Raw genomic sequence first — 23,184 nt, forward strand, 5'->3', positions numbered from 1 at the left:
ACATTTAATTATGTTACTAATGTTGATATTTTTAATATGATATTCTTGTTCAGATGGCCTCACCTGTCAATCAGTCTACCTACACGAGGCTAATTGTTAAGCGCAAGTGTGGGGGCGGGGCCGAGTCGTGACGTCATGTCGCTGTCACTTCAACGCGGAAGACGATCAAGACGCAGGAGGAAAGGAAATGATCCGATCCACGTCAATGAAGTGGAACAACGTCGTTATCGTGCACTGATACCTCCACACCAGCATCATCACGCATCCGACGTCCCCTGTTTCACTGATCCGCTTCGAGGCTCCACACAGCCCCTATGAGCCGAGCCGGAGAGACGCTGGGAATCCGTTGAAAGGTGCGTACAGCTAGCGTGCAGCTAGCTCGAATGGCAGCCTGACCGGTTTGTGTCATTTCATTTACCCTGCACACCTGTCATGTTTTATTTCGCCGGTGATAACGTGTTAACATGCGACGTGCATGTCGTGTGTAGTCGACGCCAAGCTGCACTCGTGAAGGTCACTACGTGCATGTCCGTCATTGAGATTTGCTGTTGCTTTAATGAAGTAGCGGCCCGTGTCGCGGTGCCAAGGCAGAGAGAGCCTCCAGGGGGTTGTTGAGGCGGGCAGGTGCACATGCAGGCGGGCTGAGGGTGACGCTTGTGTCCGCTCACGGGGCCTCGTCAAAAATTATTTACACTTTCCCCTTGCTATTCGCCGGGTTCGAGGTTAAAATCCAACGTGAACTGGAGTAATTCTCCCAAAAAGTACACGCCCCCCTAAAAGTGTTTACAATTGCTTATAGAGCGATCAACCCTGTAATGGAAGGGAATAAATAGAATTTTTAAGAATTTGTACTTTATTTATATTTCTGATAAGTGACAACCTCAGTCAAACATACTTTCTCTAATAAAGTGCATTAAGACTAACCATCTTCATTTATTTTTACTACAATAACAAACAAGCAAATTGTTTATTGATCAAGCAGAAAATAGCTTTGCCTTCCATCGGTAGTGATACGATATGATAATCTTAGCAAGGAGTCATGAAAATAAGATGCAGGTAATCAGAAAGATTGATAGAATAGAATAGAATAGATCTTTATTGTCATTGTCTCACTTGTACAACGAAATTTAAAAGTGCCAGCTGATCAGTGCATAAAATAAAATGAATAAATAGAATAAAAAGATTAAAAAAGTACAATCTAAAAATATAATAAAATATTTTATACATGCACCAATGAAGAATCTATGGATGCACCGTTTTTGTGTGTTTCTCTGTCGCTCCTTCTAACTTTAGGCCAGCAGACACCAATGTCACATGACACAGGTTTTAAACTACACCATTGAAGTAAATTTTACAAATAACAGGAGAATTAAAGCATCATCAAAATTGTAAATGCTTACTTTTTCTTTTAATTCCAATACAGAGGTACAACAAATACCAAATAGTTTTGGTAATTGCAGCAAATGTCAGCAACAGGACTCTATCAATCCAAAGTGAATGGGAACAGAAAATAGGAAGTTGAATCATATCCAAATTAAAGCCATAACCGCAACGTAACTATTCATTGTTTATCTGAACAAACAATAATACTTAACTAACAACTGATAATTGTGCTCAGTGCTCTACAACTTAACTACAAAGTATTAGACATTAGCAAATTTGTGTTTCCTGTTCCTGTTCTTTATATTTCTGTGTAGTTTTTTTCTCACTGGTTTAAGCAGAAATGTTATCTGATGAGTCTATTGTGCTCAAAATATGTGTTTGCCAATGTGTGGTTAAGATGTTCTTTTCTGAAGTTCTCACTCACTGTTTATTCATATACTACAAATAACACGGGGCCTGTGCCAGCCTACAAGGCGTAGGCTGCATCAATGTGGTGCTATGTTGAGCGAGAGCAGACAATACGTTAGGATTACTGCATCTTACTGAGGGCTGTCCATGACATTTTGCTTGCTCAAAAACCATCATGTGTGCCCCCAAGTTAGACATCAGCTGAGTGCGGATCACTTTTGGGTTAATGTTTTGCTTTTTTGTGCAAGGCCACCGCAAAGAGAATCATGATGATAACGTGACGATAAACAATATAGTGACAACCGCAGTCGCCCGTGAACACGTAAATCCTCTGTGACGATTGGAGGCTTCACTGTACACTTTATATATTATAAGCTACGATTCCTTCCAGTAAGACCTCTTAAAGACCGCAAGGTGACAGCACTGCCCCACAAATACCTTCTTACTCCAGCTCCATTAGTGTGTCTGCCAAGTGGCTGCAAAGGATGAGTGTGTTTTTCATACTCTGCTGTATGATGAGGTTAGTTGTTTATATCAGACATAGGCGTGCAGCCCGTCGTCAAAGCGATTCGCTCACAAACCTGTTTTGGAAGCCCGTTGAGTCACACCCCATACACACGCACATGCATATACACTAAAAACAACATGGTCTCATGCTAAATGCGCAGCAAAGTGGGAGTCGCTGTTTATTGAGTGTGTTTGCGTGTGTTGAGTGTAAGTAAGGGGAAAAGATTCAAAGCTAATCTGTTAGCATATGGTGTCATTAGGAAGGCGGCAGGGTGCTCCCATAAGTCGCCAGCTGTTGATTGAAGACAACAAAGCACCAAGTACAAAATATCTGAATGGGCTTTTTTTTTTTTCTTAACTTAACAACATTGCATTTGGGGCGCCTTGTGATTAGCATCTGGAGATCTGGGTTGGAATCCCTCGGAGGGGTAGTCCTCCCACATTCCTAAAAGATGCATGTTAGGTTCAGAGTTGTGACTGACAATGACTTCTCACAGAGGGAGGAGTGGGAAGTCACAAACTATGCTCCTGTGTGGGGCGGGGCACAGCGTGGGATCCGGAAAAACTTCATGACAGACCGAAAAAAATACATCTGAACAGATTGGTGGGGTGAGGTCATCAATTTTAATCCTGTTTTAAATTTACCAACAAATTGACTGACTCATACTTTATACGCTGCTTGTCAAATTCAAGATGCACAGAAAAACACAGTGGACTGGAAATTTGCAAAACAAAATTATGGATGGATAGAAGTGTTGCAGTAATATCACCGACACCTTAAATGTGTCTCTTTTCAAATGTTTTATATCAAGAGCTTTTCAAGTCGTAGCTGTTCACCAGCCCTCAATCTGTCTGTAATCTGTGTTTAATCAGATGAAGGATGTTTCTCGACTCGAGGTACTCGGTCAGAGTGCATTGTCTAGGTCAGCTGTTTGCACTGCACAATCACATGAATACACTCATATTTTTGGGACCCTGTGATTGATTGGGGGTGAATTCTGACCGCTCAAATCCATCCAAGCCTTTTGGAAGTCGATACGAGGTGACATTTGAATGACCTTCAATGTTTGGCGTGCGGGCCTCCTGAAATGGGCTGATGTGACCGTAATAAATGACTTGTTTGCAGCTTGATCAAATTTGCTTTCGGAGGAGGTGACGCATCCAGCGAGGCACCTCGGCGCAGGGAGTTAAAGTAAGCTTATTACAGCCAGGTCAGAACCAAAACACTTGAGTTGTTCTCTTGCTACTTTGGGAGTGCTGGGCTCATCAAGTGGAGCAAATAATGAAGATGTGAGTATTTGAACTATTTGTTGTGTCACTTGTAAGCCATTGTCGTCTTTTTAGTTTTCATGCAGCTTCTTTGCCCTCGATAGCTAAAAGTTACCATGGCATGTACATAAGTAATCTGCAAGTTAACATTTACTGTGATGTGTTTGTCTGTCTGTTAATGGGATTACTGCAAAAACCACATGGCCGCGTCTCGCAGAGCGTCTAGCATATTTGGGCCAAAACAAGTTTTGAACACGCTCTTGTCAGCGGGAAAAACAAACATTTTTGATTGATTAGTGATGTTATGGCAGGCTTACACGGCAGGTCCTCTCTGTCTCACCCAAATGTTGAATGGGAAGCTTCTCTATGTTCAAGTTTGTTGTTGTTTGTCTGGTCCTCAGACTACCCCACCACCGCCTCAGCCTATCGATGGGTGAATCCGGCTCACGCCGCTCCACGCTGGTCTCCCGCCTGCCCATCTTCCGCCGGGGCAACAGCAAGCGGCAAGACTCGCTGCCGTCGTCCCCGTCTTCAGGCGGCAACTGCGTGCACACGTCATCTCCCTCCAGCACAAACTCCAGCTCGGGGAGCACCGGCAAAAGACGGAGCCTCTTTCGCGCGCCCTCGCTCAGCTTTTCGGCCAAGCGGAGCCACCAGCCTAGCGTCCAGCCCGTCAATTTGAACCTCACGCCGGCGCAGACCACCGACGCCAACGGGAACAGCCAGCAGTCGATTACCACGTCGCAGTCGGCGGGAGCGAGCGATGCTCACCCTAAATCGCGACACTCGTTCGGCTTCGGGAGCCACCGGCAGAAGAAAATCACGCGTTCTCAGACGGAGGATTTCGACAAGGCGTCGGCGTCCTCATCCTCGACCAATCGGAATGTCTTCATCAATTGCCTCGGCGGCTCGGCGGTCAACGAGGGCGACGACTCGGGCTTCATCGAAGATTACGGGAACGGTAGCAGGCGCTCGTCACGACACAAAAAGCACTTGCTGCCCAAGTCCCTCTCGGCGCACCACCGCTTCTCTCACCACAAACCTCCGGGGGACAATCAGGAGTGTGTTGTCGTCACACCGGGGGCCGGGGGGCTCACCCCAGGGTCTTGTCCGAGCGATGGCGGCCTGGAGAGCTCCCTCCAGTCTCCTATGGTATCAGAGGACCGCACCACGGCCATCACCCCTTCTGAGTTCATCCCCATCACAGAGGACTCCGTCTCTGAGGCTGAAGCTCTACCAGCTACCAGTCCTGGACCCACACTAACCACTGACACTGCCTCAGCTGAGGGTCCATCTGTCCCAGAGACATTCATCTCCTCCTCACAGGTACCGCTCCGAGATCAATTGACAGCTTTTGCTAAATTGTCTTGACTATAAAGTCAACAATCTGGTCCGTGACAGTCAGCTACACACTCTTAACTTTAACAATTGATAATAGGTAATAAATGCAGCGTTGTATCTTAATTTTCAAGCTGTCCCTGTAAAGTAAAAAGTATAACGACTTATTAATTTGACACACCACAGAGAAGGGTAATAATCACCAAGTATTTCAAATGAAGCGTAAAAAAAAATGTCTGGCCCAACTGTCAGACATGTTCGCGGAATGCATTAAAAACATGCTCTGTTTAACTTTCAACTGTTAATCAAAATACATTCGCCCTTCTAGCACAGGGGTGTCAAACTTAGCTTTTTCGTGGGCCGCATCGTAGTTATAGTTTCCTTCTGAGGGCCACTATGACTGTCAACTCAAATAATGTATGAACGTCTCATATTTACAGTATTGGCTACACAACAAACTTATAAATAACTAGCTTTGAAATCAGAGACCCAGAAAAAACTTCACATTTTTAAAAAGATGATTGGTAATAAAAATTACATGTGAAGGCCTAGCCAAGACTTGAACATCAAACTTTCAAATTGTGAGTCAGCTCTAATGACCATTATTCCTCCATGCTGCCACTGCAGGTGCCACTATTCAATAAAACTTTCTTCTTATAAACACACACGGACTTGAGGTGCCCTTGGATGTGAAGAACCTAAAAACTAAAATAAAAGAAAAAGTAGGTATATTTATTGTGAAACGTGTGAAGTCTTGTGTAAGCCCCTAGCACCAGGCATGAGAGGTCTTTTCTATTAAGAGTATAAAAAGTCTGCCCTTCACATTTCACACCTGTGTGCCATCATTCAAGAGTTTTATTTTATGTTCTGCTGAGAATGAGGAAAAAAAAAATCACCTGTAGTGACAATATTAAACATGACCATGCAAGATAAAGTTCAATGTCATCTTCTCAGGTTTTCTTCACGCCGGCTCCATCTAGCACTGAGAATCCGTTGGTTCCCGAGACCAGCACGGCCAACAACACCGACTACGAGACGGCCGTCTCCCTCTCTGAACCCGAGACGGCCGTACCCTGTCCGGCCCCGCGGGAACTTTCGCCGGACAAGCGGGAGAAGCGCAAGGAAGAGAAAAAGGAGGCCGGGACCGACACGCCGGGACAGGAGCCGGTCAATGCCGAGATTACCAGCGAGAGCGAGGCGGGAGCGCCGAGAAGCGACGGCTGCCGCTCGTACCCGGAACAGACGGAGAGGAAGGCGCGACACACTCTGTCGGTTCACGAGAGAGGGAACTTTTGTGGCTGTCGTGAACCCAGGTCCTGTCACTTAAGAAAGCCGCACACAGGTATGACCTTTCTGAATAAACTGCATCAGTACAGAACAGGGAAGCAAAGTTGGCACAGCAAGTTTCAGCTTTCTGTGGAAGTATTAGAAAGACAGCAATTTTCCACTTTCTGAGATATCGTCGACAAAAGCCTGCTTACACTGTCTGTAAAAATGGTCATTTCCTATTTCCCCCTTTTTTATGTATTAGTGTTTCATATAAAAGGCACTGAAACGGAATGCAGGGACAAAGTTTCAGCTTTCTGAGGTAGTATTAGAAAGCCCCTTTTACACAGCTTGTAAAATGCTCCACTTTCTGACAGGCAGGCACCTCAGACAAAATCCCTCTTTTTTTTTTTTTTTTTTTATATATATATAAATGACACTGACATAAATCGAAGGAATAAAGTTGACAAAGGTTTCAGCCTTCTGAGATAGTACGAGAAACCTGCTTGTAAGAGCCCTCGACGTGTATTCCGTGATGCCACAAGTCACTTATCCTGCAATAATGTGTTGCAAGCAGTTTTCACTTAGGTGGCAAGTATTTTTCTAGCGATAATTTTGTCAGTGAATCGTACAATGAAAATGTTTTTAATTTCCGTCCCTTCATTCTAAATTAGAACAGGATTTCAAATTGACAGTGCAGGAAGTCAAAAACATGAATTCATTATGATTCAGTTCTTGGGTTTGTTTGTAACATGTTGGAAAATAGGCAAAAATATTGATCGTTGATTTAAAAAAAATGATAGCAAATGTTTTACTTTGATTCAACACAAAGACTGCAGATATCAAATATTTACTGTTAAGAAAGAGTAAGGTATCTGAACTAGTAGTGGATTAAAAAAATCGATTGATTTGATAATCGATTAGGTTTCAATTAATCGTTACATAGATTATTTGATCATTGATTAACACCTTACTGCCAATTATTTTATATGTTACACCAAACACTAGCGCTGACGGGATCCAATTATCTAATTGGACGATGCCATCTGTTTGTTTAAAAGCGTACACAGTGGTTGCAATATCCTGCCTTGACCGCATTCCCGTTAAAAGGCACAGTGGACAAATACCGGCATCACTGAATAGGCCTCCATCTATTTTTTTGTCAAATTTGTCCTCAATACGGCTGCAAATGAGCTTGAGCTGGAGCCTCTCCCAGCTAGCTGACTTTGGGCAAGAGGCCAAGTGCACCCTGAACAAGTCACATATAGACAAACAAGCAATTCACACATACGGAACATTCAGACCATTCAATCAACAACCTGCTAACCCCACACACTCCACGAGGGTCGGATCTGACGTGTGATAATCCCAAGAGAAATAAATCCACACGGCAAGAGATATACCGCTACCTAATAATTCAATGTGATTTATTTCTGTGCTCTAGTGTAACATAAAGGAGGAGTCTCTGGGCTCTTTTCCTTTTTTTGGCTGATTTTATAAATTCTAAAGGCTTCTTCAGTGTGAGGACAAACATGCAATTACGCCCACTCACTTTTTGTTGCGTGGAAATAAAAGGACTCACATACACACTTTGTAAATACTGTTCAGTATGCAAATTTGTGTTGCAGGAGGTTTCTGTTTACCAGCTAAAAAGCATTTCTTTCTCATTCCTGTTTGTAGTTGTGGCTCTCTTTTGTTCACTATAACCAAACAACCCTCTGCAACATTATTGGGATTTTCATCCGTGATTTAGTTTCAATACAAAACTAACATATAACCCCCCCCAATATAAATAAATTGTGAATGTTTATATTTTTGTGCCTTCCTGCAGCCTCACTGTGCAGCAGTGTCAGCCCCTACCATGAGGTGATGCGCTTGGAACGGCGTTTGCGTTCCTCCTCGGAAGGGGCCGGCGGTCCTCGTATCCACGGTAACCACCGAGACACCCCCGGCATGGAAGGATGCGGCCTGCTGAAACACAGAAACAACTCCTCATCATCCAAATTGGGAAGTTTGGTAAGTGTGTGACTTTGCTTGTAGTACCTGGAAGATCATTTCCGATTGAGATGAATTATATTTGGGATCATGAGCGTAAAAGCTTAATTAACTGTTTCAAACCGTTTTAACTGATTCAAACGTTCATGCAGAAGTTTGAAAACAATAAAACACTCTTTAATCACGATTGAGTGAACGATTAGATGATGCCGCTCCCGTTAACATTAACTGTCAGACAAGTCAAATGCACCAGTCACAGAAGATCTAAATCACAATCCTTTTATTCGCACAATAAAGTTAGTCAATGCCTAAAAACTCAGAGAGGGATTCAGTGTCACACTTGATGGGGAGGGTGAGCTCACTCTAACATTTACATAACGTGCACTTTAAGACGTGCCTTTCCCCAAATGTTCTCCAAACTCACGATGGGGGGTCTTAGGTAAGCCGTTCACTGACGATTGGCATCACCATTTCAGTAAATGTAACATCTTCTTTCCTTAAAGCGTTCCATATTATGATAGGCGTCCATTTGGAGTGATGAAAGAGACATTTTGAGAAGCGCACATAGATAAACCTGTAAGGTATCTGTTTACTTATTTCTGCCGGTTTCTGGTTTTATCTCGATATTTTTTTGGGGTGCCATGGGTGGGCCCAGCTTTGAGATATTTGTCACACTTATCGCATTTGCTGTTTCGCCCACCTTTTCGTTGCTTTTGACAGCCGGATAATAATGTAGCAGGCCGACAGCGATGGCGCCCACTTCTACTTGACAAGATAATCACACTAAACATTTCTCTGTGGGGTGTCTGCATTTATTGTTGAGATCAGCTTTTATGACTTTAAATGCATTTTTTTATGCATTTATTTACAGTTATGGCTTGTGCTGCCTGTACTTCAGCTTCCCATAGTTGGTTCCTACACCGCAAACAATGAATCGAACGAAACATGTAGATGAATGAAATGGACAGAAATTCTCGGTGCAGCCGAGAAGTTGAGGGCCGGTCTCGGTATTACGTCTCAGCTTTTTTTTCCACACGACTTGGTTCTGTCTGATTCATCGAGCCGCGATCTTAAACTCTGCCAGGAGTTGTGTGTGTGAAGTGATAAGAATCAGACCCTCCATTTGAGGTTGTGAAAAAGGTCAGTGTGCCCTCACATATCTTGGGGTTCTACTTAAAAAAGAAGGAAATAATGAAGAAGGAGCTCGACAGGCCGATTAATGCAGCGTCTGCAGTAATGTGGAATCTGTGTGGGTTTTTCACGGTGAAGGTTCTAAGCCGAAAAGTAAGACTCTTGATTTACAGCCCGGTCGTTCCTACCGTCACGTATGGCCATGAGCTGACCAAAAAAACAAGGTCACAAACACGGGCGGTCAAATTAGTTTCCTCTGCAGTGTCCCCGACCTCTCCCTTGAATAATTTCTTTGCGGTGTTTTAATTTGTTGTAATCGAACTCGAGTTTGGTACGTTGTAAGCTTTTCATCGGTTTACCTTTAGTCTGAGGCAGTTTTGTTTTGCCCCTATCCAACTCGCTAGGGGACCAATCAGGTTTTATCATAAAAGTCATTACAAGCGAGGCACATACAGAGTTTAGAACTTGATGAGTCATGGTTGTGGAATTTACATCTCCACAAGGTGAGTACCTTTTTGGTTTTGGCTTTCCTACAGCTCCACCGGAATGGGCTACTGGTAACCACTTGAGTGTGAATGTGAATTTTTTTGCTAGCTTCACTGAGAAACTGTGATTCAGTTTGGCATTTACGGACAGCAGCTGGTTCTAAAAAGACACACGACCTTTTTAGTCATTCCTTCATGTGCCTTTTGTACCCCCCCCTTTCCTCTCATGTGTCGGTGTAGCGGATCAATACGGAATAAGGCTGTTGCATTGTTTTAGTGATGAGAGCAGAGCAAAGTCGCTTATTGGATTTTCGGAGTCTCTCCCCGAGTTGCATGGATTTAGTTTTTCTCCAGAGCATGAGTTTAACCAAAGTCTTTCAACCAGCGCTAAGTATTTATCCGGAGAAGAAGCATCCATCCATTTTCTATAGTGCTAGTCCTTACCAGCATGTTGTAAACAGTCTGTCAGATGAAAATAAAGTGTGGAGACAGTAGTCATCCTTTTCTTGGCCTTCAGATGGCAGTATTGGATTTTGTTCCAATATTGAAGAGGCCGGTGCTGCCTTACGGCCTCCAACTAATGCAGACATTTTATCCATTAACCGAGCTCTTTCTTGTCTGTAAAATGAGAGGAATGTCCTCATAGAACAATAGTGCAGAGTGCTTTAGTAAAAGGGTAGTGCGGCAATATTTTAACATGTTAGATTTACTTGTCATTTTTTGGGTGACGAATTGCAGTGCAGTTGATTATGAAGGAATAAAAAGCTACTCAAAAAAATCCATGTTCGATGAATGGCTGCTTGTCTTTTTAGTTAACTGATCACGTTCTGCAGCATGTCTGCCTCATTGTCGAGAGGTTTTGGGTTTAAATCTCGTTTTCATGCTCCTTGGGTACTCCAGCCTCCCCTCACATCTCCAGAATATGCATGTTAGCACGATTAAAGAATCGTGCATGGGTTTGCACCCATGCACGATTCTTTAATCGTGAGTGGATGTTTGTGTGTGACCTGCGATTGGCTGGCAACATCGTGTACCCTGCCCAAAAGTCATTTGGGATAGGTGACAAGCACTAGCGAAAATGGATGGCGGGATGATCACTTTGTCTTCTCGCTCATTCAGTACCTTTTCCCATCTGCTGTGTCATAATGATGAGTAACTAAATCTCTTTCTACGTCTCAAAGGCAAGAAAGTTCCAACACTCTTCCCAAACAGAGATCATCTTTTTCTCCAAATGATTAAAATCACTTCATCTTTTTGTAGCTTGTGCTGTCCAACCCATTTTAATTTTGGGTAATTTATATCCTGAGGCTTTCCAGAACTATCTCGTCTATACTGTATTAACGTTATTTTCCCAACATGTTAAACATCTTCATTTGACGTTTGTCTATCTTTTAGGATGTTCTGAATAATATGGGCTCCTCCGAGCTGGATGAAGATGACCTCATGTTGGACCTGGACCTATCTGACGATCAGCGCCATCGTCACGGTAATTGTTTTTAATTGCCCTAGAAAATCATGTGGAGTGAGTTCCAGCCTCAAACTGTCGCCCTCATCAAACCCGTTCGCTCTACCGACAATGTTTGAAGTAACATTTTATCATTTCTACCTGGAGTAGAAGCATATCACGCATGAAGATGTTAAGACCCCTTTTTTTTAAGAATTCACTGTGATTTTCTATTGGATGTAGATCTATTTTGTGAAAGGCCTGGAGAGTCTTCTGTTTTGATCACATGCATCTCTCAGTCAGTCCCCCTATGGTAGTTTTCTTTGATCCTCCTCACATCCATTTTGTTGCCTCCAGTTGAACCGTCTCTCCCAATCTTTCAGCATATGGCACACAACTTTGATATACTTGCCTTATTTACAGCATGTCTCATGCTCGAGAAGTGATTACCAAGGTACACGTGTTGCCTGGCGCCATCCTTCAAAGCATGCCAAGCATATTTTTCTTTTTTTTGGGATAAAACGTGTGAGAATATAATCGTAAATGAGTTTTGCCTGTGAACTCACCTCACCTGAATGTGTTAACTGGAGCGCGATTAACTTAAAACGGCGCTAATTGTGTGAAACACTTATATTGTGAGCTTGAGTACGATGCGGCAAGTAGTCCTGGCTCGTCGAGCGGGTTAATTGGGGAGATTTGCTGCGACTGCACTGGATTTATTTGTTCCATTTATAAGTGCTCGCACAGATGGCGAGTATCAGTTCACACGGTTTGTCGTCACCTCGCAAATGTACGCTTCACTTCTTTTATGCACAACAAAATGATAATACAATTGTGACTTATTTTATGAAATCACGAATCGTTGTTGGATTTTTTTACGATTTTTTTTTTTTTAAAAGGCGCAAGAGTTGCCACTGTTACACCAATACCAAAGCCGCTCATCAAAATATTCATATGATTGCACCGTACATGAAGGAGTCACAGGTGCCTCTCGTGATTGATGCTCGCCTACGATTGTGAAAATGCAGCTCAAATGAAGAAAGTAATTTTATTGCCAGTTTGAAATCAGATCATGGAGGTAGCAGGTGCAAAATAACATTCATATAGCCTAAATAAATCAAAATAAATCGGAGTCATTTTTTCAAGACGGTTGACAAAACCATTAAGCTTATCGATACGCCAGTAAAGACCAAAAAAGGGTTAGACTTTGCTTTCTTGGAAACCATTTATTTATTTTATTAGTATGTTTTTAATGTCCCTAACACAAACACAAAATCACAGAGGACAAACTGGCTGATGTATCACCAAAGATGCCACCGTCGTTAATAACAAACACACACACACACACTGGAGCGTGCATGCTTAGTCATCGGCACTAATAGTGTGCAGACTGTGCTGTGAAATTAAGCATTTGAATTATTACAATAAACTTTTTACAGATTCAAGCCCACCTGTCCTCGCACAGCCCTCGGAGTCAAAAATTGCACAGCTGCAATTTTTAAAAAATCTCTCTCAGGAGGCTTCTTGCAGTCTTTTATTAAAGAGCGAGGCATTTCATTGCAACCAATATTGGCGGACTGCCGGTGTTTGTGTGCCACCGCCTCAACTGTGCAGTGACAGATGTGTGTGACAATAACCATAGAACAGGAAATGGAACTTACTGTGACAAAAGAAAGCTATTGGGCGATTTTTTTGTAATTGAAGGAGATGACAGACAAATTGGTGTCATCCTCGGTCGCAAGCGCCCCACCCGTCGACTCATTCATCCAGTCAAATGCAATAATGTGTTTTAACAGCAAACCTGCATTGTGTTAGCTGGATGGTTTTCTAAAACCTATTGGGCTAGATAGACCAATCCAACGTCGGGAAGCTTTCTGCTGTCGGATTGCGTCGTCTGATTAATGTATCAATCACAGAATTTGGTGATGCTAACATGTTCATTAAAACATTACCTGTGAAGTTTTTATGGTGGCAGCTATTTGATCCTGGAGCAGATTAATTCCATTTCAGATGCCAGCAAAACTGCTTTGAAGTCTGTACCAACCAGTCCTTTTTTTTTTTTTTTCCCATTGACAGAATGTTAGTTACCTGCTCATTTTGTGTGTGTGTGTGTGTGTGTGTGTGTGTGTTTGCACAGTTTCCAGACAAGACTCTAGCCAGTCCTTGGCATCTTGTCTCAACCTGCTCCACTCCCCGATTGATCCATCAGGAGATCGCATCCTATCAAAAGACAACTGCCACAGGTAACTCAATAAAAATATACTCCCAAGAAGCATTCGTTGGACCATAAGTTCATTATTTTGGTTGTGCACTAAAAGTGTATTATGCTAACAAAGCTTGCAAAACCCCATTCACATGCTAACAATTAGCATTGATAGACAAACGGTGGAGCAACACACGTAGACGATAATATAACAATACTCATAGGTGTATATTCTTATATGAAAACATGATATATTACTGGAACAGATATTTGGTATATTGCTATTAATTTCACTGGGGAGGATTTGCAATACAAGTGTGGCCATGGAACAATTTAAGCTCAGATCTCAAGGTATTACTCTACTAACGTTTGTAGTTGTTGTTGTTGTGACCTTTGACTTGTCCCATCTCAGTTTGCCACTGTCCTTATTGATCTCATTTTCATCGAAATGACAAGGAACTACATTTCCTAGTTCAATTTCTGTTACCTTAGGCCATTAAATGAAAATCCCGCTGACAATGTTAAGCATTATCTATGTAAAATGTCAATTCAGCTCTTGTATTGGATCCCAGTAGACTATCTAGACCACAACCGTGCTGCTGAAGGGGCTACATATATTGCCTATAAAATTGCTGATCTTGAGTCTTCCTTGTGAGTTGACTGGCATGCTTTATGTCCCCCACAGAGCCATAGTGGTGAGGAAACAAGACTTAAGCACAGTTAAGCATTAAATAAATATATTCATACATTCTCTTTGAGGAAATATCCAAGCTACATTTGTGTTCTCCTTTTCACATCTCCCATTGGTCAACGGCTGAAACGCAATTTTTACACTTTTAGTACATGCGCATCCAAATTCACCTGTTAAGTTCTTCTTCTTCAGTGCTGCCTTAGCTCGGGTTTCTTTGGGTTGTTGATATATGGCTTATGTCAGCAGTGGCATTGTGGCTAGTTGTGTCTGACACGACAGCAGACCATTATGACTTTAAGTGCTGCTCTATTGAGTTGCACCCAAAGATTAAAAGGTATTCCCCTTGAAAAAATTGCCCTCCGAGCCCACTTTTGTTTACCGACACTTGCGCCACCAGCGCTTTGACACATCTATGACACCATTGAAACGTAACCCTTATCCTTGGCTGCTATTTTTATTTATTTTTTTACTGAGCAGCTTCCAATGCTTTCTAAATCTCCCCGTGAAAAGTGAAGAGCTTGCCTGTCTAGACGAGAGACCTGCCTGAGATTTTATAACAACTCGATCTTCTGTCGAGGTTTACCAGAAACCCAAGGATGTGTTACATAACCAAAAATGCAATCACAAGTATACGACATGGACAAAATTTCCATTAGTTAAAACAAATTTGATGAGTTACTGAAATAAAATATATTTAACCCTATGCACTTTGTTTCCATTGATCAAACCAGCAACAGCAAGATACAAAGGTGCTATTTGCAGTATCTTATCTTATCCTATCTTAATACACTGCACCATTTTGAAGCCACTAAGATGTCAAAAAGATCCATTTTAAAACTTTGAAGCTGAAATCAAATTTTAGCAAGCTCATAAAACTGGGGTGTCCAATGTGGATCTATGAAGTATTTTCTTGATATGAAATCTTTTTGAAGTAAAAGCTTTTGACAGTGACTGACCACATAATGGTGACAGGTCTGAGTTCATTTCCCCGATCAACCGTAGGTGTGAATTACCTACTGTAGGAGAAGCAGAGAGAGACAGAAAGAGGGACGGAGGGCACTCAAAAAAATGTTTGCCTGGGGTTAAGTTTGCCTCACTCTTTCTTCGCAATCTTTCAGGTTCCACGCTCCCTTGAGGGGGACATTGATTTGCTAGAGGCAAAGCAAGCGCCTCAACTGCACACAAGTCACACTCCAAACAGCCACACACGGACTTGTCACTCACTTGGACTGTCCAGGGTATCAGCTGCAACATGCTGCTGGCTGTCTGATAGGCTGAATAGAACATCTGCTTCACACACACACACACACACACGCACACACACACTCATGCACTACTGCAAGCAATGGAAACGCTGAAGTTCTTGCAACACCAAACTAAAACGACACACTGTACTATCTTGTCAGCCATTCCGGGTGTTGACAATGGGACTTTAAGTGTCCTTCCTTTTAGTGTTTTGCAAAGTTGTAAAAAGTCAGTCTTATCTCCGTCTTAGAATAGGACAATAAATGCAAGCACTCACTGTGCATTCCCAAAGCCTTTAACTGTTTATCTCTTTGAAATCACTGAGTAAACGGGTGAGAGTGATTTAAGATCCAAATAAAGGAGGTAAAGTTTTATTTTAGTCTTTCACTTTGTCTCTTGACTTCAGAGAAACAGCTTTGTCTATTGGAAAGCTACCACAGCAGGCTTCTAAGCAAGGGCATCTCCTTGAAGGACCATCTCGAAACAAACGCCACTTATCCCCCCCACATACAATTCCATCACATTCATTAGTTTCAAATGGACTCCATTTTTTTGCTGCTACCAACAAATAACAAATTGTCTCTTTTAGATGTTTCAGGCAGCTTCATTACCTTTTTACAACTGAGCAGAATACTGAGGAAGTTTCGATTCGTGGTTAATAGTCACGTTTTCTACAGGCTGGTGCTGTCCTAACCAAGCCTTTTTGCACGAAGAGATGTGAGGTAAAACTTATTCCAAGACAACCAAAATATATTTCCAAGGATGTCCACTTCTATGTCACTTCTTTGACTCTTCCAGTCTCTCTGCTGATGACAAAGTTCTCACATTTCCCTGCATGAATGGTGTTTCCCAGTGTCTGGTAATCAGCAACAACAATTTGTTAATCTCTTGGAATCCATGTAAGAATACAAATATACACACTATACATCCTGCTTGAGCCAGTCATAGAAAGAAAACCACTTTTGGGGAGATCAGTAGGCTGAGTCGTTCCCCGCCGAGAACGTGGTCTTGTAACATGAGCCCACACAGTCAGAAATAGAGCAGCATCCATGCCAGTGTGATATGATTCATTCTAGGGAGCTGCCAAACTGTCTAATTTCAGTCAATGTAATAACACACGCGCATCGAAACATACATCTCTGCTTCCTTGTTTTGTAGAGATGACTTTTGGAATACAGTGTACAAGCTAAGAGTAAACTTGATCCTGAGCGTACAAGAATACCGGTGGACAGTGAGTCACATGCTGCTTCACCTAGTCTGGAGACATCTGATTGTGGAGGAGTCTGCTGCGGTAGACTACGAGTCTATTTTAGGAGGCTGGTTCAACGCTACAAAAGCCTCTGCGGAAATTCTCCATCTAAATGTGAATTTTGCAATCTAGGGCCAGCCTAATGATGTTTAAGAAGATCCTTTGTGCATTGCTGCCGGTGCCCATTTGATATAAATGCTCGGTACAAAGAGACTAATTAGTGTAGTCTTCATTATTTGAGTGGGTACTTGTGGTGCTGTTTTTGTATGAGTAAGTTTTGTTTAGAGACAAGGATGAATTATTTCAAAACATTTAGATGAAAACTTTTCAAGAGGGCTTGAGACAATGTGATTGGACGAGTGTGCACACACTTTTAATAGATACGTGGCGGTGTTCAGAATTCACCAATCACATTCATGTTAAATTGAAGGCAGAATACTCATGTTACCATTAAATGCTGTGATTAACCCCAAAAAAAAGTTCAACTTTTGCTGACAATTTTTGTAGTCACCTCTGCAGAGACCTTCCACAGCATCAGGGGGAATTCATTCTTCAAAAGTATCAGTTCTGGAGAAGGACACTAAATAATTTCCATGACAAGACATCTCCTAGAGAAAACACTTGAGACAGTTTTTATCAAGTGGAGAAGAAAATAGCACAACTGTGACATTGCCAAGAAATTGACATCTTTCCAAAATTGATGACAAGAAAATGGTAAGGGACGCTGCAGCGATATTGAAAAAGCTGGTTGTTTATTACATGTGACACCAACCTGTACATTTAGTCTGTGTGGCCTATGCGGTAGGACGGCACATTTTGCAGCAACACACGTCCCTTGAAGTCCCCCAAGTGCATTTGAGAAAATGTGTTATGGTCTGATGAGAACATCCCCAGAAGAACACCATACCTAACATCAAGCATGTTGGTTGCAGCATTATACTCTGGGGCTGTTTTTCTTCAGATGGAAGTTGAAACTGGGGCCTAAAGTCTATGTGGGGGGAATTATGAACACTTCTAAATACCAGCCAGCACAAAAGAAGACTTCTGCTAGGAAGCTTAACATGTCAGAGTAATCCGACTAGAACAGCTGAACTTTATTTTGGAGACAAATCCTGACAGGTGTGTGCTGACTCGCATTTAATGACTTTGAATGTGATTGGTTAATTATAAGTCAGATTGGTTAATTATAAGTCAGATCCCCAGTTATGGGGGTGTGCACACTTGTGCAAGTACATTCTTTTATGTGTATTTTTGCTTCTACGTTTTTACTTCCCCTCTTGAAAAGATGTAATTTCGTTATGTTTCAAAAATTCTTTATTTTTTTACCCACACGAGTACACATAATTGCATATTAGTCTACATGTATGATGGCAAGCAGTAGTTCTGGCTTTATTGAACCATTTTAAAAAGCTTAGACCTCTTGATTGTCAGTGCATTATTAGTTTTTTTTAAGGTTTTGATGGTACGATGTCATTTTCTATCGTATTTGTAAATGTCACTACACATACTGAATATTGCACTGAAGCTTGATTTCAAGAAAATTGTGTATTGAATCAAAACCACGTCTGTCAAAACAAATCGCAATTGAATCTTTTCTTAAAATCGTGCTGCAAACACAAAATCATTCCTTTTATTTCAATAACATCCATAATGATAGTCTCAATATATCACCAGTAAAAGATGTTTTTTTTTTTTTAAGTCTCTTTCCCCCTCTTTTTAATTGACGTGATAAAATTGTGCCCTGCAGTTTTCTCGAGGTTTCGCTGAATTAATTGTAACTTCATCCACTCGCAATCAAAGGAAGACATTTCCTTTGTTAGCTTAGTGCTGAGGCATGATGAATTAGTCAGAACCGCTCCCTTTATGAAGACAAGAGTAAACCTGGGAACTGAAGTTTGCACAGACAACATTTAATCTCAACACCAAGTGAGACAATTTGGCGTACTTTCTTCTCAAGTAGTTTCTAATTTTTGCAATGTTCTTTTTTGACAAAGAGAAGTGTGTCCGTGTGTGTATGTGGAGGACAGAATGACGATCGACTCCGCACTGCCGACCGGCACGAAGAAAATCAATTCTCCAGATAATTAGAGTGAAGTTAACTTCAGCTTGTCGGATGGCGCCTCGTATTGAGTGCGGTGAACAACTAACTACGCTGTCTGTTTTAGACGTGCGTCAGTCGACAGCAACCTTCACGCTATCAGAATAAGTTGAAATTGTTCACCACTGTCAGTCAAGAACAATTACACCTTACGAAAAGCTTTTAGCCTAGACTGACTCTGAACTAAAATGGTCAAATTAAATTGTCAATTATTATGACAGCTATTTCAAACTACCTGCAAGAAGTTGTAGACAGTCACGCCAATGGATAAAACTAATTCCTTGTTCGAGATAATGAACTGATTTAGCCTAGCTTGCACCGTGCAGGATGAATCACTTGTCTTCGTATCACGATTTGGCCAATTTCTACGATATGCCACTTTCTCTCGCTATCACGCTCATGCCTGTTTGGATAAGAATCCCCAGTGGCATAAATTACATGGCATGCCTTTTTATTCCTGACAGGTGCTCATGTTCACCGCTTGTGAACAGAAATTTATGCAGCCTCTCAAATAAATAAATAAAGCAAAACAAACAAACCTGAGGATCAGAAGGGCTATTTATCTCTAATAGCTGTCAAAAATAATGTGGGGTGTGAATATTCAAATGATGTGGATCTAACGCTCGAGCCAAGTGTCAGAGCGAAGCCTGCAGTCTTTATGCTGCAGTGCAGTCATTATGTTGATATTTGTCTGGAAAAAAAGAGAACTTTGGCTTTGTATGATCAAAACCGCTTTCAGCCAGAGATCGTGCATTATTAGCATAACAGAGCCTTACAGAACATCATGTATTCATACGTTTTACCGCAACTGGCATTTGCAGAATTTCAGCTTCATGATAAGACTTTATTTGCATGCAAATACTTTTCTCACTTTTGTATGGATTTTGAATTCCTGAGAGTTGGATACTTGTTTTTACTCTTGTATTTGGTCCTTGTTCTAATACAGTGAGGATTTACACATCTGTATTTATCCAAGCCATCTTAAAATGTTTCTCGATTCAGTCTCGTTTTGTTTTACTGTCTTTTCACTCAAGAGGTGAGCGAATAATGGCTTCCTTTGTTCTCGGAGCTCTTGTGTGATTTGTGCGCTCCTGAGGCTAAGCTCAGTCACCCTTTGAGGTGAAGCCCGCTTTCTTGCATCCGTGATCTTATTGGTCTGGGCGTCTCTCAAAGTCCATGACCACGGGTGAAGGCTAGAACGTAAATGGACTGCTAAATTGAGAGCACCACTCACCGTCTCGCTTCTCTTCTTCACCTCAGTAGACCCCGTGCAGCGGCTCTCCTTGTTCGCTAACGCTACGTTGTGTTGATGTAGTGGCAACTTTCAGCCATATTTCAAAATGTCTGTCTCGGCCAACCCTATTACAGACGCTTAACCAATGTCACAGTCTAGCAAAAAATAGGAACAAAAATTTGCTCACAGACCAGCCAGACAATGTTTTTCAGTAAAAGACAGCTAATGAAAAATTGTGTAGACAGTAAAAATGAGTTCCTTTTAAAAAATCTCCCCTTTCATGCAGTACGTTGTTACTTTTTACTCAGATTTGTAAAAGGCAAGCTGAAAAGACAGCAAAGTTAATTAAGAAGTTAGCCCTGCGATATGCCCTTCATTTTATACCCTCTCCATTTTTGTGTCTTCAAGTCTGGAATTCTCCATCAGACTTGCTGCCCGGAGCTTTGGCCGATGCTTAGTCATTGTCACAGATGCTTCTGATGAGTTAACGGCGGCGTAAAAATGCTCGCTGCCTCAGGTGCAGCATGCAGATGAACAGACTGCGTTTTGACAGGTACAAGCGAGCAATGACAAATGAGCGCCATCAAAGCTCGGGTAATTGTTTGAGGAAATGTATGACATACGTACACGCATGTCCGATAATTGTCTTCCCTCGTTTGCTATAAAAATTTAACGGTGCTATGTGATTTGCGTTGCAACTGAGTGTTAAACTGTCGACTGTCTTCTACTGTTATTATTTAAACAAGACTGTCTTTATATTGTAAAGTCTCTAATGCTGCTTTTCGCACCGTTGTTTATCGCCCGCACAGGTGCGTGTTAGCATGAGCCCCCGACCGCACGGTAATAAACCACCACCAGCGGTGAAATAATGAAAAATAATAAAAGGCAGATAATTGGCTTTTTTCACTTTCGATGAAAATGGATCACTTCTGAGAAATGAACTGAGAGCAGAAAAAAAAACACAGGGCAAAGGACAAGACTAAGGTGCAGGAAAGACAAAAGGCGACCACTGTTTCGAGGAGTGTGGAAAATGAGAAGAAAGTGGAGGAAGGAGGACATTTATTGTCGTGCCAAAAGTGAAAAAGGATAACCAAGCAAAGTGGGGCAAACATCGATCACATGCGTACCCATTTTGGGTTCATTCGTGTTGCATTACAGTGAAGTTTCCGGAACGTGGTCATCTTCCCGCATAAATTAAAAGTCATCGCACAACTCTATAGTATCACTCCCAACTTTTCCACACTGAACTGTGAAGTCGAATACAGTATAGTTTATATTTATAAACGATTCACAATTTGCTGAAAAACGTGCCCTCCATTTGTTAAACATCGTCGTGGAACCACAACGTGGTCTGCCAAAACTAACACAAGTTCTGGGGTTGCTCTGCTACATCCAGCACAGAGGTGAATCATTACAGACCGCAAAGAAATCTCCGGAGCAAAACGTGCTACCCTTTGTCAGAAAACTTTGTCTCAACTCCTGATCACGAGTCATCCAACAAGATAAAACCACAAAAAAACACTGCTAAAAACAGAAGCCTGGCCGAGAACGAAACATTGGACTCTTCTCAACTGCCTCTGATCCTATTGAGCGCGAATGCTCCACTTGACACAAGTACGGCGAACCATTGATCAGTTGTCACCCATTTACACCTGCCCGCCTAGCACAGCCGAGTTGAAGGACAGACAAAGGGGAAAGAGTTCACTTGGATAGATTTCAGCACGGTGTAAAAGGAAAAAAATAAATAAAGGGAGCGCAGGGGGGGAACCTGTCATCTTGAGAGAGAGGTCGTCTCAGGTGTTCACACCGCTACCTCAGAGGACACATTAGCCTCTGATAATGCCCGTGAAGTGCAGACTGTCACGACACTGTCAAAGTGGCATGGCGGAACCCCCGAGGAGACACGTAGGCCAAAGAGAGAAGGCGACACCCGTGTGAAAAGATGGTCAGGTACGACATCCGACTACGAGAGAGTTGCAAATGGACGACTGGAGAGGTGACAGGGATTGATGCTCTCTTGTGCTCCCCAAAGAGCAGCATCTGGATTTGAGGAATTCTAGAACAAGAATTAAGATTAATTAAGATTTTTCTTAATTCTATAATGCCTCAATCGTTACAAGGCATAATGAATGTTTGACCAATGTTTTACCGTACAATGTTTTACCATCGCATGTTTGCTTTAAAAGCAACTGCATGATGTCCTTGTGGCCGTCGATGCACACAGACCTTGAGCATGTGGACCCATCAGGCTTTTATGTTGCCCAGACGTTTGAAACATCCTTTGCGCCAATATGTTTGTCCTTGAAATAGGAACAACATTTGATAGTTTTATTTTTTATCTGCCGGTGATCGATCTCAATGTTGAGCCGATTGGCATTTTTGTCTTTTTCCATTTTGCTCTTTCTTACTGAAAGCTTTGACCATGTCTTACATTGCTGGCATCACTTTTCAAAACTCAATTTAAGTGACATATTCTATTAAGATAACATTCTTAAAGAGTGAATGGATATGAGCAGGCAGGGAGAGAACGAAGATAATCCACAGAAGTTGAGGCTTATAGCAGCTAAATGGAGCCAAGTGAACTATTCGCAACAATCAAAATAGTAGAACGTGAGTAATCGACCAATTTTCCATCACAGTGGACTCTGCGCCGAATTTTCCCACAAAAAGGACATGCAAAACTCATTTGAAGAACAGATAATACAACTCATGCATATTCTTGTAATACTGTATGTCTGTACTGTATGTAATACTATTACATTTCTTTGTATTCTATATTTGTGTTTCAAATATAGAGTTCTATTATTCTTATTCCAAACAATACAAAGACAAGTGCATACACAAAAAGGGTGGCAAATTTTACATTTCTGTTGTCGTATTTTCCTTCCAGGGAGCCTCGACGTCCGACAAGTCTGCTGCCGGCCGACTGCAGCTCGGCTCCGCTTCTGGGTAGGGAAGACGAGCCCTTGCCCCCCGGAGCGGAGGTCCTCCCCCTGCGGCTGATGCAGCAGGACTGCACCGCTGTCAAGACGCTACTTTTGAGGCTGAGGCGCACCCTACAGGAGGTGGGATGTTCTTACTCACGCACCGATATTCAAATGCCTACACAGGCTTTCCACCAGGAGGGAGATTTGGATAAATTGCTCACAACCGCAAGAGAAAAAGTGCAGTTAGCCTCCATTTACTACACTGACAAGGGTCTTTTCAGGTTGTAAAATGCAGGAAGTTGTTTAAAGCA

General features: G+C 42.1%; 1 protein-coding gene and 1 long non-coding RNA gene across 3 annotated transcripts in view; one reads left to right on the forward strand and one right to left on the reverse strand.

The window, feature by feature from the left end:
- Positions 1-129: 129 nt before the first annotated feature.
- The window catches only part of ccser1 (coiled-coil serine-rich protein 1), a 70,817-nt gene continuing 47,762 nt past the window's right edge, over positions 130-23,184 (forward strand). For both annotated transcript variants that reach the window (XM_049762308.2, XM_049762309.2), the window contains exons 1-7: positions 130-353; positions 3,969-4,893; positions 5,860-6,247; positions 8,003-8,187; positions 11,178-11,268; positions 13,364-13,469; positions 22,837-23,011. In XM_049762308.2, coding sequence (XP_049618265.1) covers positions 3,997-4,893; positions 5,860-6,247; positions 8,003-8,187; positions 11,178-11,268; positions 13,364-13,469; positions 22,837-23,011 — 1,842 coding nt within the window. In that variant the 5' untranslated portion in view covers positions 130-353; positions 3,969-3,996. The remainder of the gene's footprint in view (positions 354-3,968; positions 4,894-5,859; positions 6,248-8,002; positions 8,188-11,177; positions 11,269-13,363; positions 13,470-22,836; positions 23,012-23,184) is intronic.
- LOC125993614 (uncharacterized) lies at positions 20,989-22,952 on the reverse strand. Its single transcript, XR_007490348.1, has 3 exons — positions 22,810-22,952; positions 22,111-22,246; positions 20,989-22,002 (listed from the first exon to the last, which is right to left on the reverse strand). It is a non-coding gene; the product is annotated as an uncharacterized lncRNA (long non-coding RNA).

This window comes from Syngnathus scovelli, chromosome 3 (genome assembly GCF_024217435.2).
Source record: "Syngnathus scovelli strain Florida chromosome 3, RoL_Ssco_1.2, whole genome shotgun sequence".
Taxonomy (NCBI): Eukaryota; Metazoa; Chordata; class Actinopteri; order Syngnathiformes; family Syngnathidae; genus Syngnathus; species Syngnathus scovelli.